We start from the raw sequence: 14,891 nt of genomic DNA, 5'->3' as shown, positions 1-14,891 counted from the left end.
GCCTGGGTATGCGTGAGTTGAGAAACGCCTCTTGATTTTACTGCAACCTCTGGATCTCGGGACTGCAAGGACGTGGCAGCTGCAACACGTAGGGTGTGTCCATCTAAGGGCCAGGAGGTGGCTCGGAGGATGAGGCTGAACACACTGGCCCACTTGGAGCCCTCTCTGGGCTCCACTCCAGCAGGAGAGAGAAGAAGGTGCGTTCGCCCTTTAGAAGGATGACCGGTCCTCCCAAAAGGAGGCTGTCACAAACCAAGTCACCAGTAACCACCTGCTAATGAGTAGCTGCACACCCTTAGCGGGGGCGCCTCATGCATCCCAAGCCCGCAAGAACTGGCAGCTACTTTTTCAAAACTGTATTTCCAATACTTGATACCGTCCCCGCGACAAGCTTGTGAAACAGACGAAGATTTTAGAATCGTCTTCAAGAATGGGGCAGCGAGATTCTGGGGGTCGCAGTGACTTCCTGGAGCTCCCACAGAAGGAATCCTATCCCCTTTGTAATCCGATCCCCTTTGTCTATCGGGTAGAACATAATCTGCGACAGTAAGGAACACTGCTACAGACATGCCAGAGGCTCACGGCTTTAGCAATCATACCTAAATACAGTCCTCACAATGACCGCGGGACAGCAAATGTGACTGGCCTTCCACAGGGGAGGAAACAGAGGCTCAAGACATCAGCAAGCCTTGCCCAGAACCGCCCAGCTGGGAAGGGGCAGCCCCCCGGGCTTAATTATAAATCTCGGGCTCTCAGTCCCAGCTCTACATTCCCGGATGGTGTTTGTGGCGTTCATACGTAAAGACATTAAGGCCTTCGTTCCACATGAGGAGGGGGGCTGTGTCTTTTACAGGCTCGCAAAAAGGAGTATAAAGCTTTGCTTTGGACAATAGAAGGTTATCAAATAAAATCTAACCCAGTAGATCTGTGGAGAGTGTTTTAAGCAAACGGACGTGGCTACAGCAGGGGAAACGTGTGCGGGTCTCACCGTCAGCCAGCTGGGCTCAGAGCAGCGCCACAGGGGCTGACCAACGGCCCAAGTCCCTCAGGCAGACAGCCTGGTGCATCCCCCAGAGAGTAACAAGCCACCCACTCACTGGGGACAAACTTCCTCACTGGCAACGTCAGAAAGCAGGTGGCACCGCCCAGGACATTCTCTTGGGCCCCTCATTCCCTGTTGCCTGATTAGAAGCGCCCCCAGAGCCCAGGCACTTAAAAGAATAAGTGGTTTTGAAAGACAGACACCTAAAGAAAAAATTAGTTGCCTCTCCTGTATAGGAAGATGTTCTAGAACGTTGACCCAAATGTTTCAAACTCAATCCTATAGGTACATTTGCACTTGGGTCACTTGAGAGGTTTTTTGGCGTTTTTAAAAAAGATTTTATTTTTGTTTATTCGACAGAGAGAGAGATCACAAGTAGGCAGAGAGGCAGGCAGAGAAAGGGGTGGGCGGAGCAGGCTCCCTGTTGAGCAGACAGCCTGATAGGGGGCTCAATCCCAGGACCCCGAGATCATGACCCAAACCGAAGGCAGAGGCTTAACCCAGTGAGCCACCCAGGCACCCCACTTGAGAGTTTCTTAAGAGTCCCAGTAGAGCCATTTTCTGGTTGCAGCACAGTTGAGCCAATGGCACAGAGGTTCCCATAGACTGTCACTACCCGCCCTGCCTGGCACAGCCTCCACAGGAACAGCATCCCCCCCCCCTAGCAAAATAGTGCCTTTGCCACCATCACCTCTGACGCCTCATTATCACCGTGGACAGAATATCTGTGTCCACCCCCCACCCATCTCATATTGAAGCCTAATGCCCAACATGGTGGCTTTAGTGGGTAGAGTCCCTGGAGATGACAGGTCCTGAGGGCAGAGCCTCCTTAGTGTGGTTCGTGCCCCTCTAGAGGGGACTCCAACGAGCTCCCTCACCCTGCCCCTTCCACCACGGGCATCCGTGGACAAGGACGCAGGCTCTCACCAGACACAGAATCTGCCGCCACCCTTGCCAGCCTCCAGAACTTTGAGAAAGAAATGTCTGTTTAAGCTGACCGGTCCACAGTATCTTGTCACAGCAGCCCGACCTAACTGAGGACACCAAAGTGGACACCCGATGTCCACAGATCACGGTAGGGGTCGCTCTCGCTGGCGGACATTCCATGGACTTGGACAAACGTATAATGACGCGTGGCCGTCATGACTGTATCAGAGAATCCCCGCTTCGCCCACTCCTCCCCCTCCCTCGAGCCCCTGGCAGCCGCTCATTCTCCTGTCTCTATCCCGTGTCTTTCACAGGATGTCACAGAGCTGGAGTCGCACAGGACGGAGCCTTTCTGATTGTCTTATTTCACTTAGTGATAAGCCTTTAAGCTTCTTCCCTATCCTGTCATGGCTTGGTAGTTCTTTTCTTTTTAGTGCTGGTGACAGTCCATTGTCTGGATGGGTCACAGTTTATCCACCACCTACTGAAGGACACCTTGGTGGCCCTGGGGGTCTGCCGATGATGATCACGTTGCTGGGACACCATGTTTACGTCCAAGTGGAGGGTTTTAGAGCTCGTCACAGCACTGCCTTGCGAGTTCTCACAACCCCTTTGAGCCCGGCAAGAAGGAGCACATGGTGAAAAAGGCAAGAGCATGAAGAGTTTGACCATGGATCTCCAAGCTGTGTGACGTTGGGTAATCAACCCCACCTCTCGGGGCTTCTGTTCCCTTTCCTGTACAATGCAAGGAAGTGATTCCTGCATCAGCATCGGCGAGAGGACCGAGTGGGCTGGTCCACGGGGAGTCTGAGCACACCCAGCCCGCAGCAAGCACGCTGTCATCGTCCCAGAACCATCCTGTTAGACAGACAAGAGGAGGTGTTGAGAGGGGAGATGCATCCGAGGTGCTGGGGTGCTGACAGCCAGGCCTCTCCCTGCATGTGCTTCGGAAATGCCAGTGTTTCCAGCCCTTACACGTCACAGCTACAGACTTAACATGTAAAATGCCACCTCTGCTTTCTGCTCCCAGACGCCCCCTGCATCATATGTGCGCGTGCGCGCGCGCGCACACACACACACACACGTCCTAAAGTGCTAAAGAAAACAACACCCGAATAATTTTACTAACAACAAAGACTGGTTCCTGCAGAGCCAGAAGCTTGCCTCCTCCCTTCAGGCATCCCTCTGTCATCGGCTCTGCTCCTGAGTCATGTGCCTTCGCCCATCCTGGCTCAGGCGAGGCCATCCGTCAGCCCCTGGCGTTTCACTGGAGACGGGACTGTAGCGAGACGAGTATGCGGGAAGTGTCACCGGGATGGCCCCGCGCGCTGTTTCTGGCGCCACCACCCAGGGCAAAGCTGCGTCCCCGTGCTTCAGAGGGCAATGGGCTCCTGTCTCCCAGTTCTTTTTTTTTTTTTTTAAAGATTTTATTGAGAGAGAGAGAGAGAGAGGACACGAGCCAGGGGAGGGGTAGAGGGAGGAAGGGGAAGCAGACTTTCTGCTGAGCGGGGAGCCCACAGGGCTCAATCCTGGGACCCTGACACCATGACCTGAGCCGAAGGCAGATGCTTCATCTGGCCCATCTTCTCTCCCGACTCTGTCCACTCCCAGGCGCTGCCCCCTCCCCGCTCTCTCCTGCCTTTCTACCCCCATCCTTCTTCCCCTCCTCCTCTTTCTTCGTCCCTCCTCCCCCTCCTCCTCTGCTTGCCCCCTGTCTTGCCCTCTGCCCACGTGCATGCCCCCCACATACCTTCCAGCTGTGACCTCCTGGTCCCCGTGGCCTCCCACCTAGCCGAGCACACACTTCGCAGCCTGCCCTCCAGGCCTTTCGAGGCCACCGGCTCAGACTCTCAGCCTCCTCTCTCAGCCCGGTTTTGTCTCTATCAATTTGACTTTGCCCTTCTTCTTTCTCCTGCTTTTGTTGGTGTTTTTCCCATGCCAGAAATGCCCTCCTGAACCCCAAATCGGCCTGGTGGCTAGCAGGAGGGAAGGGTGGGGCGCCAAGAAATTCCTCTGACAAAGTGGGGATGGGCCTGAAGAGGTATTAGTTCCAGGCACGAGGAGGACCTGCCCTGGGTTGAAACAGACCTCCTCTGGGAGCTGGAGAGGCGGAGAGAGGGCGGAGTGGTGTCCGCACAGAGCTCTGGCTTCCTCGGGTGAACCCAAATGTGAATTTAAAATATACACAGTGTGCCGCCGTTATGCAACTGGGGCAAGTGGGTGCATTCCGGTCGTTTTAAAACGTCCTCTGCACACAGGAACCAACCGGTTTCTTCTAAGTAAACGTATGAGCATCTTTAAACACAGAGCAGGCGGGCAGAGGATCGCAGTTCTCCTCGCCAAGGGGAAACAGCAGCAAAGCTTTTTTTCTGAGATCTGGGGGTAGCGGCCAAAGAAGCAGTGGGAGGGGCTCATGGTCTCTGTGAGTGCGGGGGAGAGTGGCGAGAAGATGCTCTTTTGGTTTTAAAGTCTTTTTTTGCTATTAGGATTTATAGCCATGTAGTGTATGACGCCCACTCTTTAAAAAAATCTGTATAATTTCTTTCATATTTTGGGCTGCCAGCAATCCATTGACATCTCTCCTATCTGTCGCAGGGCCAAGTAAAGACCTTCTGTTATTTTCCCTTGAACTGAGGACTTGAAAGATACCTGGTTATTTGGAGCTGCATCTAATACTTAATAGATGTAGAATTGTTTAATAAGTCTGTATGTGTCTTGCCAGAATAGAAGTTTCAGCCTGTGAGCCCTTCCAGGACAACCTTGGAGCATCTGACCATGCTTCCCCATTCCCTGGGCAGCCTCTGCCTAAAATAAGTACAAGTAAGTGTCTGAATTGGATCCTGGGTTTCAACCACTGAGTGGGGAAAGAGGCCTGTGGTTATGGCAGGAAGGAGATGGTGTTTCTGAAGCCCCAGGTGACTGGGAGCTGGGAGCCATGAGTCTGGGCTGAGCAGAGCAGTGTGGTGTGGTACGCAGTAGCTAAATGAGGTGGACCAGGTCCTGCCTGCTTTCCTGCTGCTTCTAACCTGGAATGGAGTGTGTGTGTGTGGGGGGGGGGGTGGCGAGGCAGACCACAGACTAATAGGATCATCTCAGAGAGGGTGACAGTGAATCAGGGTGGGAGTGAGCTGAAGGACAGCAGGAAGCAGATGGGAGGTGAGGTCTTGGAGGAGTGTCAAGGCAGCACGGAACTGAGGACCAGGGACCTAGGCAAAAGGAACAGCACATGCAAAGGCCCTGTGGAGGGTCCGGGTTGGTCTGGCACGGGAAGCCCCCAGTGTGGACACTCGGGGGCGAAGGCTGGGGTCCAGCTGGGGAACGCTCTCTGCTTTCATGGGATTCCTAAGGGTGATGAGCATCCAGGGCCCGCCATGGTCCGAGTCCTCTGGGAAAGCTGCTCTGGACTCCTGGCTCCATTCAGTCCTTTCGAGGTCCCCACGGGGTCTCCCTAGGTTATTGGCACCATGAGACCGTGTCGTCAGAGGCACCACTCAAAGCTGCCCTGGACTGTGATTCCAGGTCTGGCTTATTCCCTGGGGCTCAGAACACCCATCCCACACTTCCTCCCCTCTCTCTCCCTGCCCTGGTCCACACAATCAGGGCCCTGTCTGTATCTCCCAGGGAATAGCCCGCTTTTCACGGGCTCCGATAATGAGTCTATTTACCCCACAGGGTTAATTACAGGGTTTCCAGTTGGTGATAGAGAAAGCTAAAATTTCAGAGACATTGAGTCATGTGTGTTCAGAAGTCACGCCTACGTGCATACACTATTCACTGTGTATATATAGTTATAAAATTACAATCTATATGTTTCCATTTAGACTATTTTTATACATATATAGAAGTTTCTATTTTAACTTTTTAAGTCTCCTCTAATTTCCAAGGTCCTGACCCGAATTCCAAAGTGATGGGTTAAGAGACCCAGTTCAATCATGTGGCAGCTGTAAGACGCAAGTAGGATATTTAAGGTCTCCAAGTAGGGCTTAAACCCCACCTGTAAAGTGGTGCTATGAAGCGTACCCACCCCAAGAGAGGATTCAGAGAACCGTTACGGGGGGCGCCTGCGGGACTTAACCACTGATAAGCCTCTGCCTCTGCTCAGGTTGTGGTCCCAGGGTCCTGGAATCGAGCCCCGCATCAGGCTCCCTGCTCCACGGGGAGCCTGCTTCTCCCTCTCCCACTCCCCCTGCCTGTGTTCCCTTTCTGGCTGTGTCTCTCTCTCTGTTAACTAAATAAATAAACATTAAAAAATTAAATCTTAAAAAAAAAGAGAGGTATCACGGCAGATTCTCCAGCACAGCACGCACTGTGCGCACATTCTACTTTCTCTTACACACCAGGGAGAAAAATCTTGGAAAGATCATACATTCGGTTCCACAAAGATTTTTGTGCATCTATCACGTGCCAAGGTAGCACAGAAGGCACTGGGACTGCAGAGAGAAATGAGGCAGTCCCTACCTGCCAAGGAAGGCAGGGCGTGGGTGGGGGGAGGGCTGAGTTGCAAATGTTAGCTTGCCCATGTGCCTGGGCCCAGAGCAGACGGACATCCTGTCCCCTGGGCCTGTTGGGGCCACGTGACAGGCTCTGGCCATTGAGTGGTGAAGGACACTTGATAGACAGCACTGGAAGGCGGGACCACTTAATTCCCAGGACAGGGTCTCCCTCTCTAGCCCCTGCAAACATGGCAGGAGAGGTGGCCTTCCAACACTCGGTCCTGAGTGACTTGGAGGAGCAGAAGCCCCGGCCAGCTGGGACTGCTCAGCAGGAAGCTGCGGACACTTGGGGTGTTTCTGGCTGCAGCTTACACCCCCCTCAACTGAGCAAGCCAATCACGTCCACAGCCATCCGGCTGAAGGCAGCTCACTGACTCTCTTTAAGAAGAAACATGTACACTTCTGTTTGGAAAACATCTACACCAGTCGACTGGATTTCTTGCCTCTTTGTGCTAATTATGGCAATACTTGACTTATAAGACAGAAAAGCTCCTTAGAGGATCAGCTTTTTTTTTTTTTAACTTAAACAATCACAAGTTAATATGATAAAGCACATGACTGTTGATTATTTTTCAGAAACGTCCAGAACACAAGGAGAAGGGACACCAGGGCCAAGTTGGCCCCCATGTGAGGTCTTGCAAGTCGTTCCGTGGAAGGGTGTTCGCTTTGTGTCATATCCCTTTTTTGATTTTCAGAGTAATGGAGGTGTTCTTCTCTCATCTTTTTTTAAGTTTGAAAAATTTCAAGGGACGCCTGGGGGGATCAATGGGTTAAGCATCTACCTTCCGCTCAGGTCATGATCCTGGGTTTCTGGGATCGAGTCCCACATGGGGCTCCTTGCTGGGCGGGGAGTCTGCTTCTCCCTCTGCCTGCCACTACCCCTGCTTGTGCGTGCTCTCTCTCTTTCAGACAAATAAAGAAAATCTTAGAAAAAAAAAAAGTCTTTTTAAAGAACTTCAGTTTTACAGGAAAGTTGCAAGAACTGCACACAGCAAGTGCCCACACCCCTCAGGCTCAGCAGCTATTTCCATTTCACGGTTCAGGCCTGTCACTCCATCTCCCCCACCCCACCCCCTGCAGTGGAATCTTTCTAGAAGTTGCAGGGAGGATGATACCAGCCCTCAACACGGTGACGTGTACCTTCCATAAACAAGGACAGACGTGTTCTTGCTTGACCACATCGAGTGACTGCACTCAGGAATTTTAACCCTGATACAAGATTATTATCTAATATACACTCCAGATTCAAGTGTTCCCAGGTACTCTCAAAACTGTCTTTTATTCGCCTTTGAATTTCCCCCACTCTGGTCAAGCACTGCATTTAGTTATCACATTCCTTTCAAGCCAGGACAGTCCTGTCCCCTGTTACTATGTCATCCATGGCACTGCCATCTGCGAACAGCACCGAATCGGCTTTATCTCCTGGGAAGGCCATGCTTGGGGCTGGGGGGGGGGGGCTCAGATAGTTTTCATCAGGAACACGTCTGTCGTCCTGGAACAAGATCATTGCTAGGAGCCGGGTTGTGATGGATTTTTACATAGCAGAACTGATTCTGTTCATCCCAGAGGTTCGTCACATCCCCTGTAGATTCTGGAAGACTGGGACTGCCCTTATCCCTGGTTCCTTTCCCTGAAACCCAAGGCATCTCTGGAGCCCGAGCCCAGAGGGAGATGTTGAAAGGCCTCTGGGACAAATGTCTTGAAAGCAGTGAGAGAAGACACACTCTCCTTTGGCTTGTGGCCTCTTTGAATTCTCTGCTGTGCCTCAGGAGCAGAAGGGGCTTGCAGGCATGTTTGAAACTACCCCCCTCTCGTTCAAGCCAATGCCGGACACACACATCCAGTGCAAACGCTTTTCTGATGAATCCCTCCAAACCCAAGCCCCACCTTGGGCAGAAGGACGGCGGGCCTGGGAAGACACAGAGGGACAAGAAATCCCCGGCGTGGGGGTGGGGTGGGAGCGCCTAGACTTCTAGCCTCCTAAGAGGCACAGATTATATTTGCTCAGATTTCATTTATTCTCTTTGCTCAGAACCTCCGCGAATCTCCCCAGGGAGGATTTCTTGCTGCAGAGAAGTCTCCAAGACATTTCTGTTCTCCAGCCGACCCTGTTCTTGAAGACACATTGCATCGCTCTGGAAAGCGTTTTGCTCTTCCTTCACCGACGCAGCACGCAGTCCTGGCTCAGGGCTTTCCCAGGGCCTTCCCCGCGCGGTGCAATGCCGGAGCGCGTCCGTGCGGTGTCAGCACCTGCCTTGCCACCAGCGCCGCCCGGTCCCTTTCTTTCTGCCTTTTGAGCAGTTCCCCGGTTGGCCTTCAGGTGGCGCCAAAACCACAGGCCGGCGCGAGCCGCGTCCAGGTGCGGGAGCCGGCGGCGCGGGGGCGGGAGGCCTCCGGGTGCGCGTGCTGGGTGGGGGGCCAGGGGGGGAGGAGGTGACGGGGGGGGGGCTTGAGTTTCTCCCGCCGTCATCACCGCTCATGATTCCTGCGACATGCAGCACCCTCCGGGGCCCGATTCCGCTCTCGGCTCCGCGACCGCAAGCTCGGGAGGGGACGCAACCGTCCATGAACCAGAAGCCCCCCCGACCCCCGACCCCCGGAGACCCGCCGCAGGTTCCAGGAAAGGTCGGCAGCGCAGGTGTCCGCCAAACGCAGGTGTGCGGAAGGTGCTGCTGTACCGACCCGTGCAAACGTCTCTCCCGGGGTCCTACGGAGCCGAGACCAAACGCAGGGCCGGGGGCCGAGGGAAATGTCTCTCTCACCTTTTCTGTCGAGATGATAGGATTTCTTTCCTCCCAACCCCAAGTTTTTTTTGGGGGGGGCGCAATAATTTTGGCGACTCCACCTAGTGCTTTGCAGATGACGTTATGTTAAACCGGGACACCCCTGTAAATGCAGACTCAGATGGAAGCTGTCCTTTTGGAATTTGTTTTCCACGGTCCTCGGTGTTTCTGGGTTTTACCCTGTGCTGTGATACATTTTTTTAAAGCACCTCATAAAAGCAGAGTGAATAATATTTCTACAGGAAGCCTACAGACCGAGGAATAGTTCTCGATCAAGAGTTTGCATTTCCAGTGAAACAGTAAGAACTTGAGGTGCCTGCTCCACACTCCACGAGGAAGGCATTAAAAAAAAAAAGATGGATCTGAACATACTAAAAAATAATAAAGGCTTAGTGGCGCGGAGGAACTCTCAGACCCTTCACCTGGGAGCTGAGGACTGGGAAGCTTGATTCTATTTCGTTGCAAAAAAAAAAAAAAGCAAGTTAAAGAAAGACTCACAGCACCCATTAAAAAGAAAATTGTGTTTCAGAAGGAGAATACTGAAGGGGAACCTTCAGTATGAAACCTGGGAACCTGGTTTGCATTGGCCCTCTAACTGAATTTACCGGGAGACAGTACCACTCACACATAACGCACATGCCTGTTTTCTTCTTTTGTTCCTTTCCTGAAAATGAATGAGATGTCTCCAACGCCCTGTCCTCACCTCCCGAAGCTGAGCGCGGGCGGATTGTCTCACACCCTTTTCCTGGGAATCAAGTGAGCGACCGAGGAAGAGGGGCGGTGGGGGGGGTGGGCGGTGGGTAAGTACAAGAGTTTCATCACTGGTCTTCCCTACCCCACCGAGGGGCAACTTGCAGAAGGATTCTGACCAGTCTCCAGCCCTTCTTAAGAGTGTCCTTCCCCCCCCAAGGGGAAGCGGGGAATGGGGAGCCGATTGTTGGAGGTGTTGGAGGAATACTCAGTCCACAAATTAACTAACTTCCCGGGGTAACCGGAGGAGAGGGGAGAGCTCTGAAGGGCGAAGACCTCGAGTCGCTCCAGGGCGATAACCCGACCGAATAAACTCTGGAGGTGTCTTAACCGTGAGCGGTCACTTACCCCCTGCTCCCACGGAGCCCTGGTGCCCAGATCGTCTTATCAAAGGACGACGACGACAGAAAGTCGGCCAGGAGAGTCCCTAAGGGGGTTTTGCCCGGAGCGGGAGGTGGGGACTGCGCCCCGGGGTTGGCGATCCAGCAGACGACGGGACCGGGGGCAGCCTCCTCGCCCGCAGGCCGCCCTGTGCGGCGCCACCGACGCGCGTCTCCGGGCGCAGCCCCCGCGGAAAGCGGGCTTGGGTTCCTCCTCGCCGGCAGAGGAACCCCGGCTCTGCCTGCGCCGGTGGCTGGCTGCATTGTTCCCGTCTTTGGGGAGCGCGGGAGTCAGCCTGTCTAAGGGAATTTATCTCTGGGAAAAGGGAGAGGCCCTGCAAAGCTGGAGAAGGTGGTCTGCGATCGTCTGCGCGGGCGGGGAGTGCGGGAAATTAGCGGAGCTATCCCCTCTCTTTCCCCAAACCCTACAAAACTGCTCACGGTGACGCGGGCGATTTACCGAATCCACGGCGCACTGGACATTAAATTCTCAAGACACTGCTGCTTCCCTCACTCTGCCTTACCCCTGTGGAGGCCACGGCCTGCCTGCTCCTCTCCCTCCGGCGGAGGCGAGGGACATGCATTCAGTTTCCTAAATTTGCCTCTAAAAGCTTTGGGGGTTATTCTTGACGGCCCTGAACCTGGAAACTCTGTTGAAAATTAATTTTTTTTTTTTTTTTTTTTTGCTTAAATGATGACAATAACCAGAAGGAGGCCCCTTCCCTACCACCTCAGCACGCCTGCTCAGAATCCATCACACCTGGGCCCCGATAATTAGGAAATCTAATTATTCGCCTCATCACTCATTAATAAGAAAAATAGTCCCAGGGTCTTTGCTGCTTACACGGTCTTTGGGGAGATATTAGACTATGCTCACCAATTCGATTTCATATCTCAAACTAACTTTATCTGCAAAGGGGCATGGGACTTTGTTTTTTTTTTTTTCCTCCGAGCCTGTGGGCCCATGAACCAAAATGTGATAATAGAATAAATTTTAAGAAGATATCACTCTTTTAAAAAAAAATCTTTTCGAGGGAAGCCTGCAGCGCAGGGGAGTCTGGTTCCGAGCCGCGGGGTCTTAGAGCCGACGGATTCCGGCGCTCCTCGCCCCGATTGGCGCCCGCTCCCCGCAGCTGGCGCGCTATTGGTCCGCAGTCCCCGGAGGGGGCGTGGCCGGAGGGAAGTAAAAACTTGCTTTCAGCAAGAAGACTTTTGAAACTTTTCCCAATCCCTAAAAGGGACTTTGCCTCTTTTTCCGGGCTCGGCAGGGCGGCCACTCTGGACCCCGGCTTGCTGACCCTCAGGGCTGCCTCCTCGCTGGGGGGCTAGGAGAGCCGCCGTCCCCCTCCCGGCGCGGACAGAGCGGCCGGCCTCGCTCCGCTGCGCGCGTGGCGTCCCCGCTGCGCCCCGGCCGCCAGCTCGGGCGGCCACCCCCGGCCCCGAGAGCCAGCAGGCGAGCGAGCCGGGGCCAGCGCTGCGCTCGCCGGGCGCGCCCTCCAGGATGCCGATCCGCCCGGTCCGCTGACGACAAGCGCCGCGTCTCCGCGCGCCGGCGGGCGCCCAGGGCCGGCGCCTCCCCCATCTCGCCCCCAAGGCTTCCCGGCGCCCGGGGCTCCCCCCGCCGGCTCCCGGCCTCTCGCCCGCTCGCTCCCTCGCTCTCTCGCGCTCTCGCTCTCGCAGGCCCTTCCTCGCGGTGCGTGCGCGCAGGCGGCGGCGAGCCGTCTCGGACGCAGCATGCAGGCGCGCTACTCGGTGTCCGACCCCAACGCCCTGGGAGTGGTGCCCTACTTGAGCGAGCAAAATTACTACCGGGCGGCGGGCAGCTACGGCGGCATGGCCAGCCCCATGGGCGTCTACTCCGGCCACCCGGAGCAGTACGGCGCGGGCATGGGCCGCTCCTACGCGCCCTACCACCACCACCAGCCCGCGGCGCCCAAGGACCTCGTAAAGCCGCCCTACAGCTACATCGCGCTCATAACCATGGCGATCCAGAACGCGCCCGAGAAGAAGGTCACGCTGAACGGCATCTACCAATTCATCATGGACCGCTTCCCCTTCTACCGGGAGAACAAGCAGGGCTGGCAGAACAGCATCCGCCACAACCTCTCGCTCAACGAATGCTTCGTCAAGGTGCCCCGCGACGACAAGAAGCCCGGCAAGGGCAGCTACTGGACGCTGGACCCGGACTCCTACAACATGTTCGAGAACGGCAGCTTCCTGCGGCGGCGGCGGCGCTTCAAGAAAAAGGACGTGCCCAAGGAGAAGGAGGAGCGGGCCCACCTCAAGGAGCCGCCCCCGGCGGCGGCCAAGGGCGCCCCGGCCGGGCCCCCTCTAGCGGACGCCCCCAAGGAGGTCGAGAAGAAGGTGGTCATCAAGAGCGAGGCGGCGTCGCCGGCGCTGCCGGTCATCACCAAGGTGGAGACGCTGAGCCCCGAGAGCGCGCTGCAGGGCAGCCCGCGCAGCGCGGCCTCCACGCCCGCCGGCTCCCCCGACGGCTCGCTGCCCGAGCACCACGCCGGCGCGCCCAACGGGCTGCCGGGCTTCAGCGTGGAGAACATCATGACGCTGCGAACGTCGCCGCCCGGCGGCGAGCTGAGCCCCGCGTCCGGGCGCGCGGGCCTGGTGGTGCCGCCGCTGGCGCTGTCCTACGCCACCGCGCCGCCCGCCGCCTACGGCCAGCCGTGCGCGCAGGGCCTGGAGGCCGGGGGCGCCGGCGGCTACCAGTGCAGCATGCGCGCCATGAGCCTGTACACCGGTGCCGAGCGGCCCGCGCACATGTGCGTCCCGCCCGCGCTGGACGAGGCCCTCTCGGACCACCCGAGCGGCCCCACGTCGCCCCTGAGCGCCCTCAACCTCGCCGCCGGCCAGGAGGGCGCGCTCGCCGCCGCCGGCCACCACCACCAACATCACGGCCACCACCACCCGCAGGCGCCGCCGCCCCCGCCGGCTCCCCAGCCCCAGCCGGCGCCGCAGCCCGGGGCCGCTGCGGCCCAGGCGGCCTCCTGGTATCTCAACCACAGCGCGGACCTGAACCACCTCCCGGGCCACACGTTCGCGGCCCAGCAGCAGACTTTCCCCAACGTCCGGGAGATGTTCAGTTCCCACCGGCTGGGGATGGAGAACTCGACCCTCGGGGAACCGCAGGTGAGCACCAACGCGAGCTGTCAGCTGCCCTACAGATCCACGCCGTCTCTCTACCGCCACGCCGCCCCCTATTCCTATGACTGCACCAAGTACTGACCCGCCTGGCCCGCTCCGGCTTCGCCTCCCACATCCCGACCTCTCAGGACAGTTCAGGCCGCAGAGAACCAAAACATGCCCACCAGCCTTGTCTCCGACCCGGGAGCCCAGGGAGCGCGCGCCGGCCTCAGCCCTCTGCGAAGCTGCAGGTAACTTTAATTCGCGGCCCCGTTTGCGAGATCCTAAGAGGCCCCGGTAAAGGGACGCAGTCCAGCGAAATGAATATTGATTTTAAACCCCCTCCCTACCAGGATGGTTGTGCTCGCTGCTCCAGCTGGGGTTTCAAAAATTAAGTTACGGACCAAATCCCATAGCGACCCAGTAATGACTCTCTGTAGAGGCCCCCATAGCTCTATGGGGGCCTCTATAGACTCCGTTTGTGCTGTGTGTAATTTTAAATTTCTCTAACCGTGCTGTACAAATGTGTGGATTTGTAATCAGGCTATTTTGTTGTTGTTCAGAGCCATTAATATAATATTTAAAGTTGAGTTCACTGGATGATTTTTTTCACCTTGCCCAACCATTTCTAATTGCCAAAATGAAAATTCAAGAAACCTATGTGGGGTTTTTAATCCCTGCACACTTACGAGATATCATTCTATTCCCGGTGGTAGGTCTTTTGCAAAACAAGGAAATAATTTATTTTGTTGTTGTTGGCGGATAAAGAAGTCAAGTATCTGATACTTTTTATTTACAAAGTGTGATGGCTTTGTCTAGTAGATTCCTCCCTGAGCGTTCCTAAAAGAAAAAAAAAAACTTTAAAAATTTAACTTCACCTGTGTTTGTCTTATGTGGTCTTAATTGTTGTACTTACCTTAAAATAAACCCGTGTTGTTTCTCTGCCCAAAGTCCGGACAATGTGTTTGTGCTCTCGCATTTAAAAAACAAACAAACAAAAAACCCCAACAAGGTGCGTTTTTTGGGAAATCCACCTGTTTTCATTATTTTTGTTACGCAGGTGGGCAAACGGATAGATGGATGTGAGGAGGATCACCGAGGAATGGGGGCACTCCCCTATTATCTCGTTAGTGACGGAAAAGACTTTCGATTAATGTAGGTCCCACCCTGGCCTAGGCAGTCAAGAAACAGCCCTGGCTGGATGTGGCCGCTTCAAGGACTGGGCGCATTCGCCACGTTTGTTGTAAATGCTTTTTGCTAAATGCAGCAAAACACGCCAATTGTCAAAACAAACTGTGCCATTGCACCTCCACATCCAGCCGTCCCCAGCTGAGGAGGCCAGGGAGGGCGAAGATAAGCGTGTTCCATTAGCAAACCG

General features: G+C 55.3%; 1 protein-coding gene across 1 annotated transcript; it reads left to right on the top strand.

Annotated features, from left to right (window-relative positions):
- Nucleotides 1-11,590: 11,590 nt before the first annotated feature.
- On the top strand, nt 11,591-14,463 carry FOXC2 (forkhead box C2). The gene has a single exon (XM_082711316.1). The coding sequence runs from the start codon at nt 12,110-12,112 to the stop codon at nt 13,613-13,615; it is 1,506 nt and encodes a 501-aa protein (XP_082567442.1). The 5' UTR covers nt 11,591-12,109; the 3' UTR covers nt 13,616-14,463.
- Nucleotides 14,464-14,891: the final 428 nt, after the last annotated feature.

Source organism: Mustela nivalis (genome assembly GCF_964662115.1).
Source record: "Mustela nivalis genome assembly, chromosome: 18".
Taxonomy (NCBI): Eukaryota; Metazoa; Chordata; class Mammalia; order Carnivora; family Mustelidae; genus Mustela; species Mustela nivalis.
Note: the sequence above shows the minus strand (reverse complement) of the source record. Positions and strands in the feature narration are given on the sequence as shown.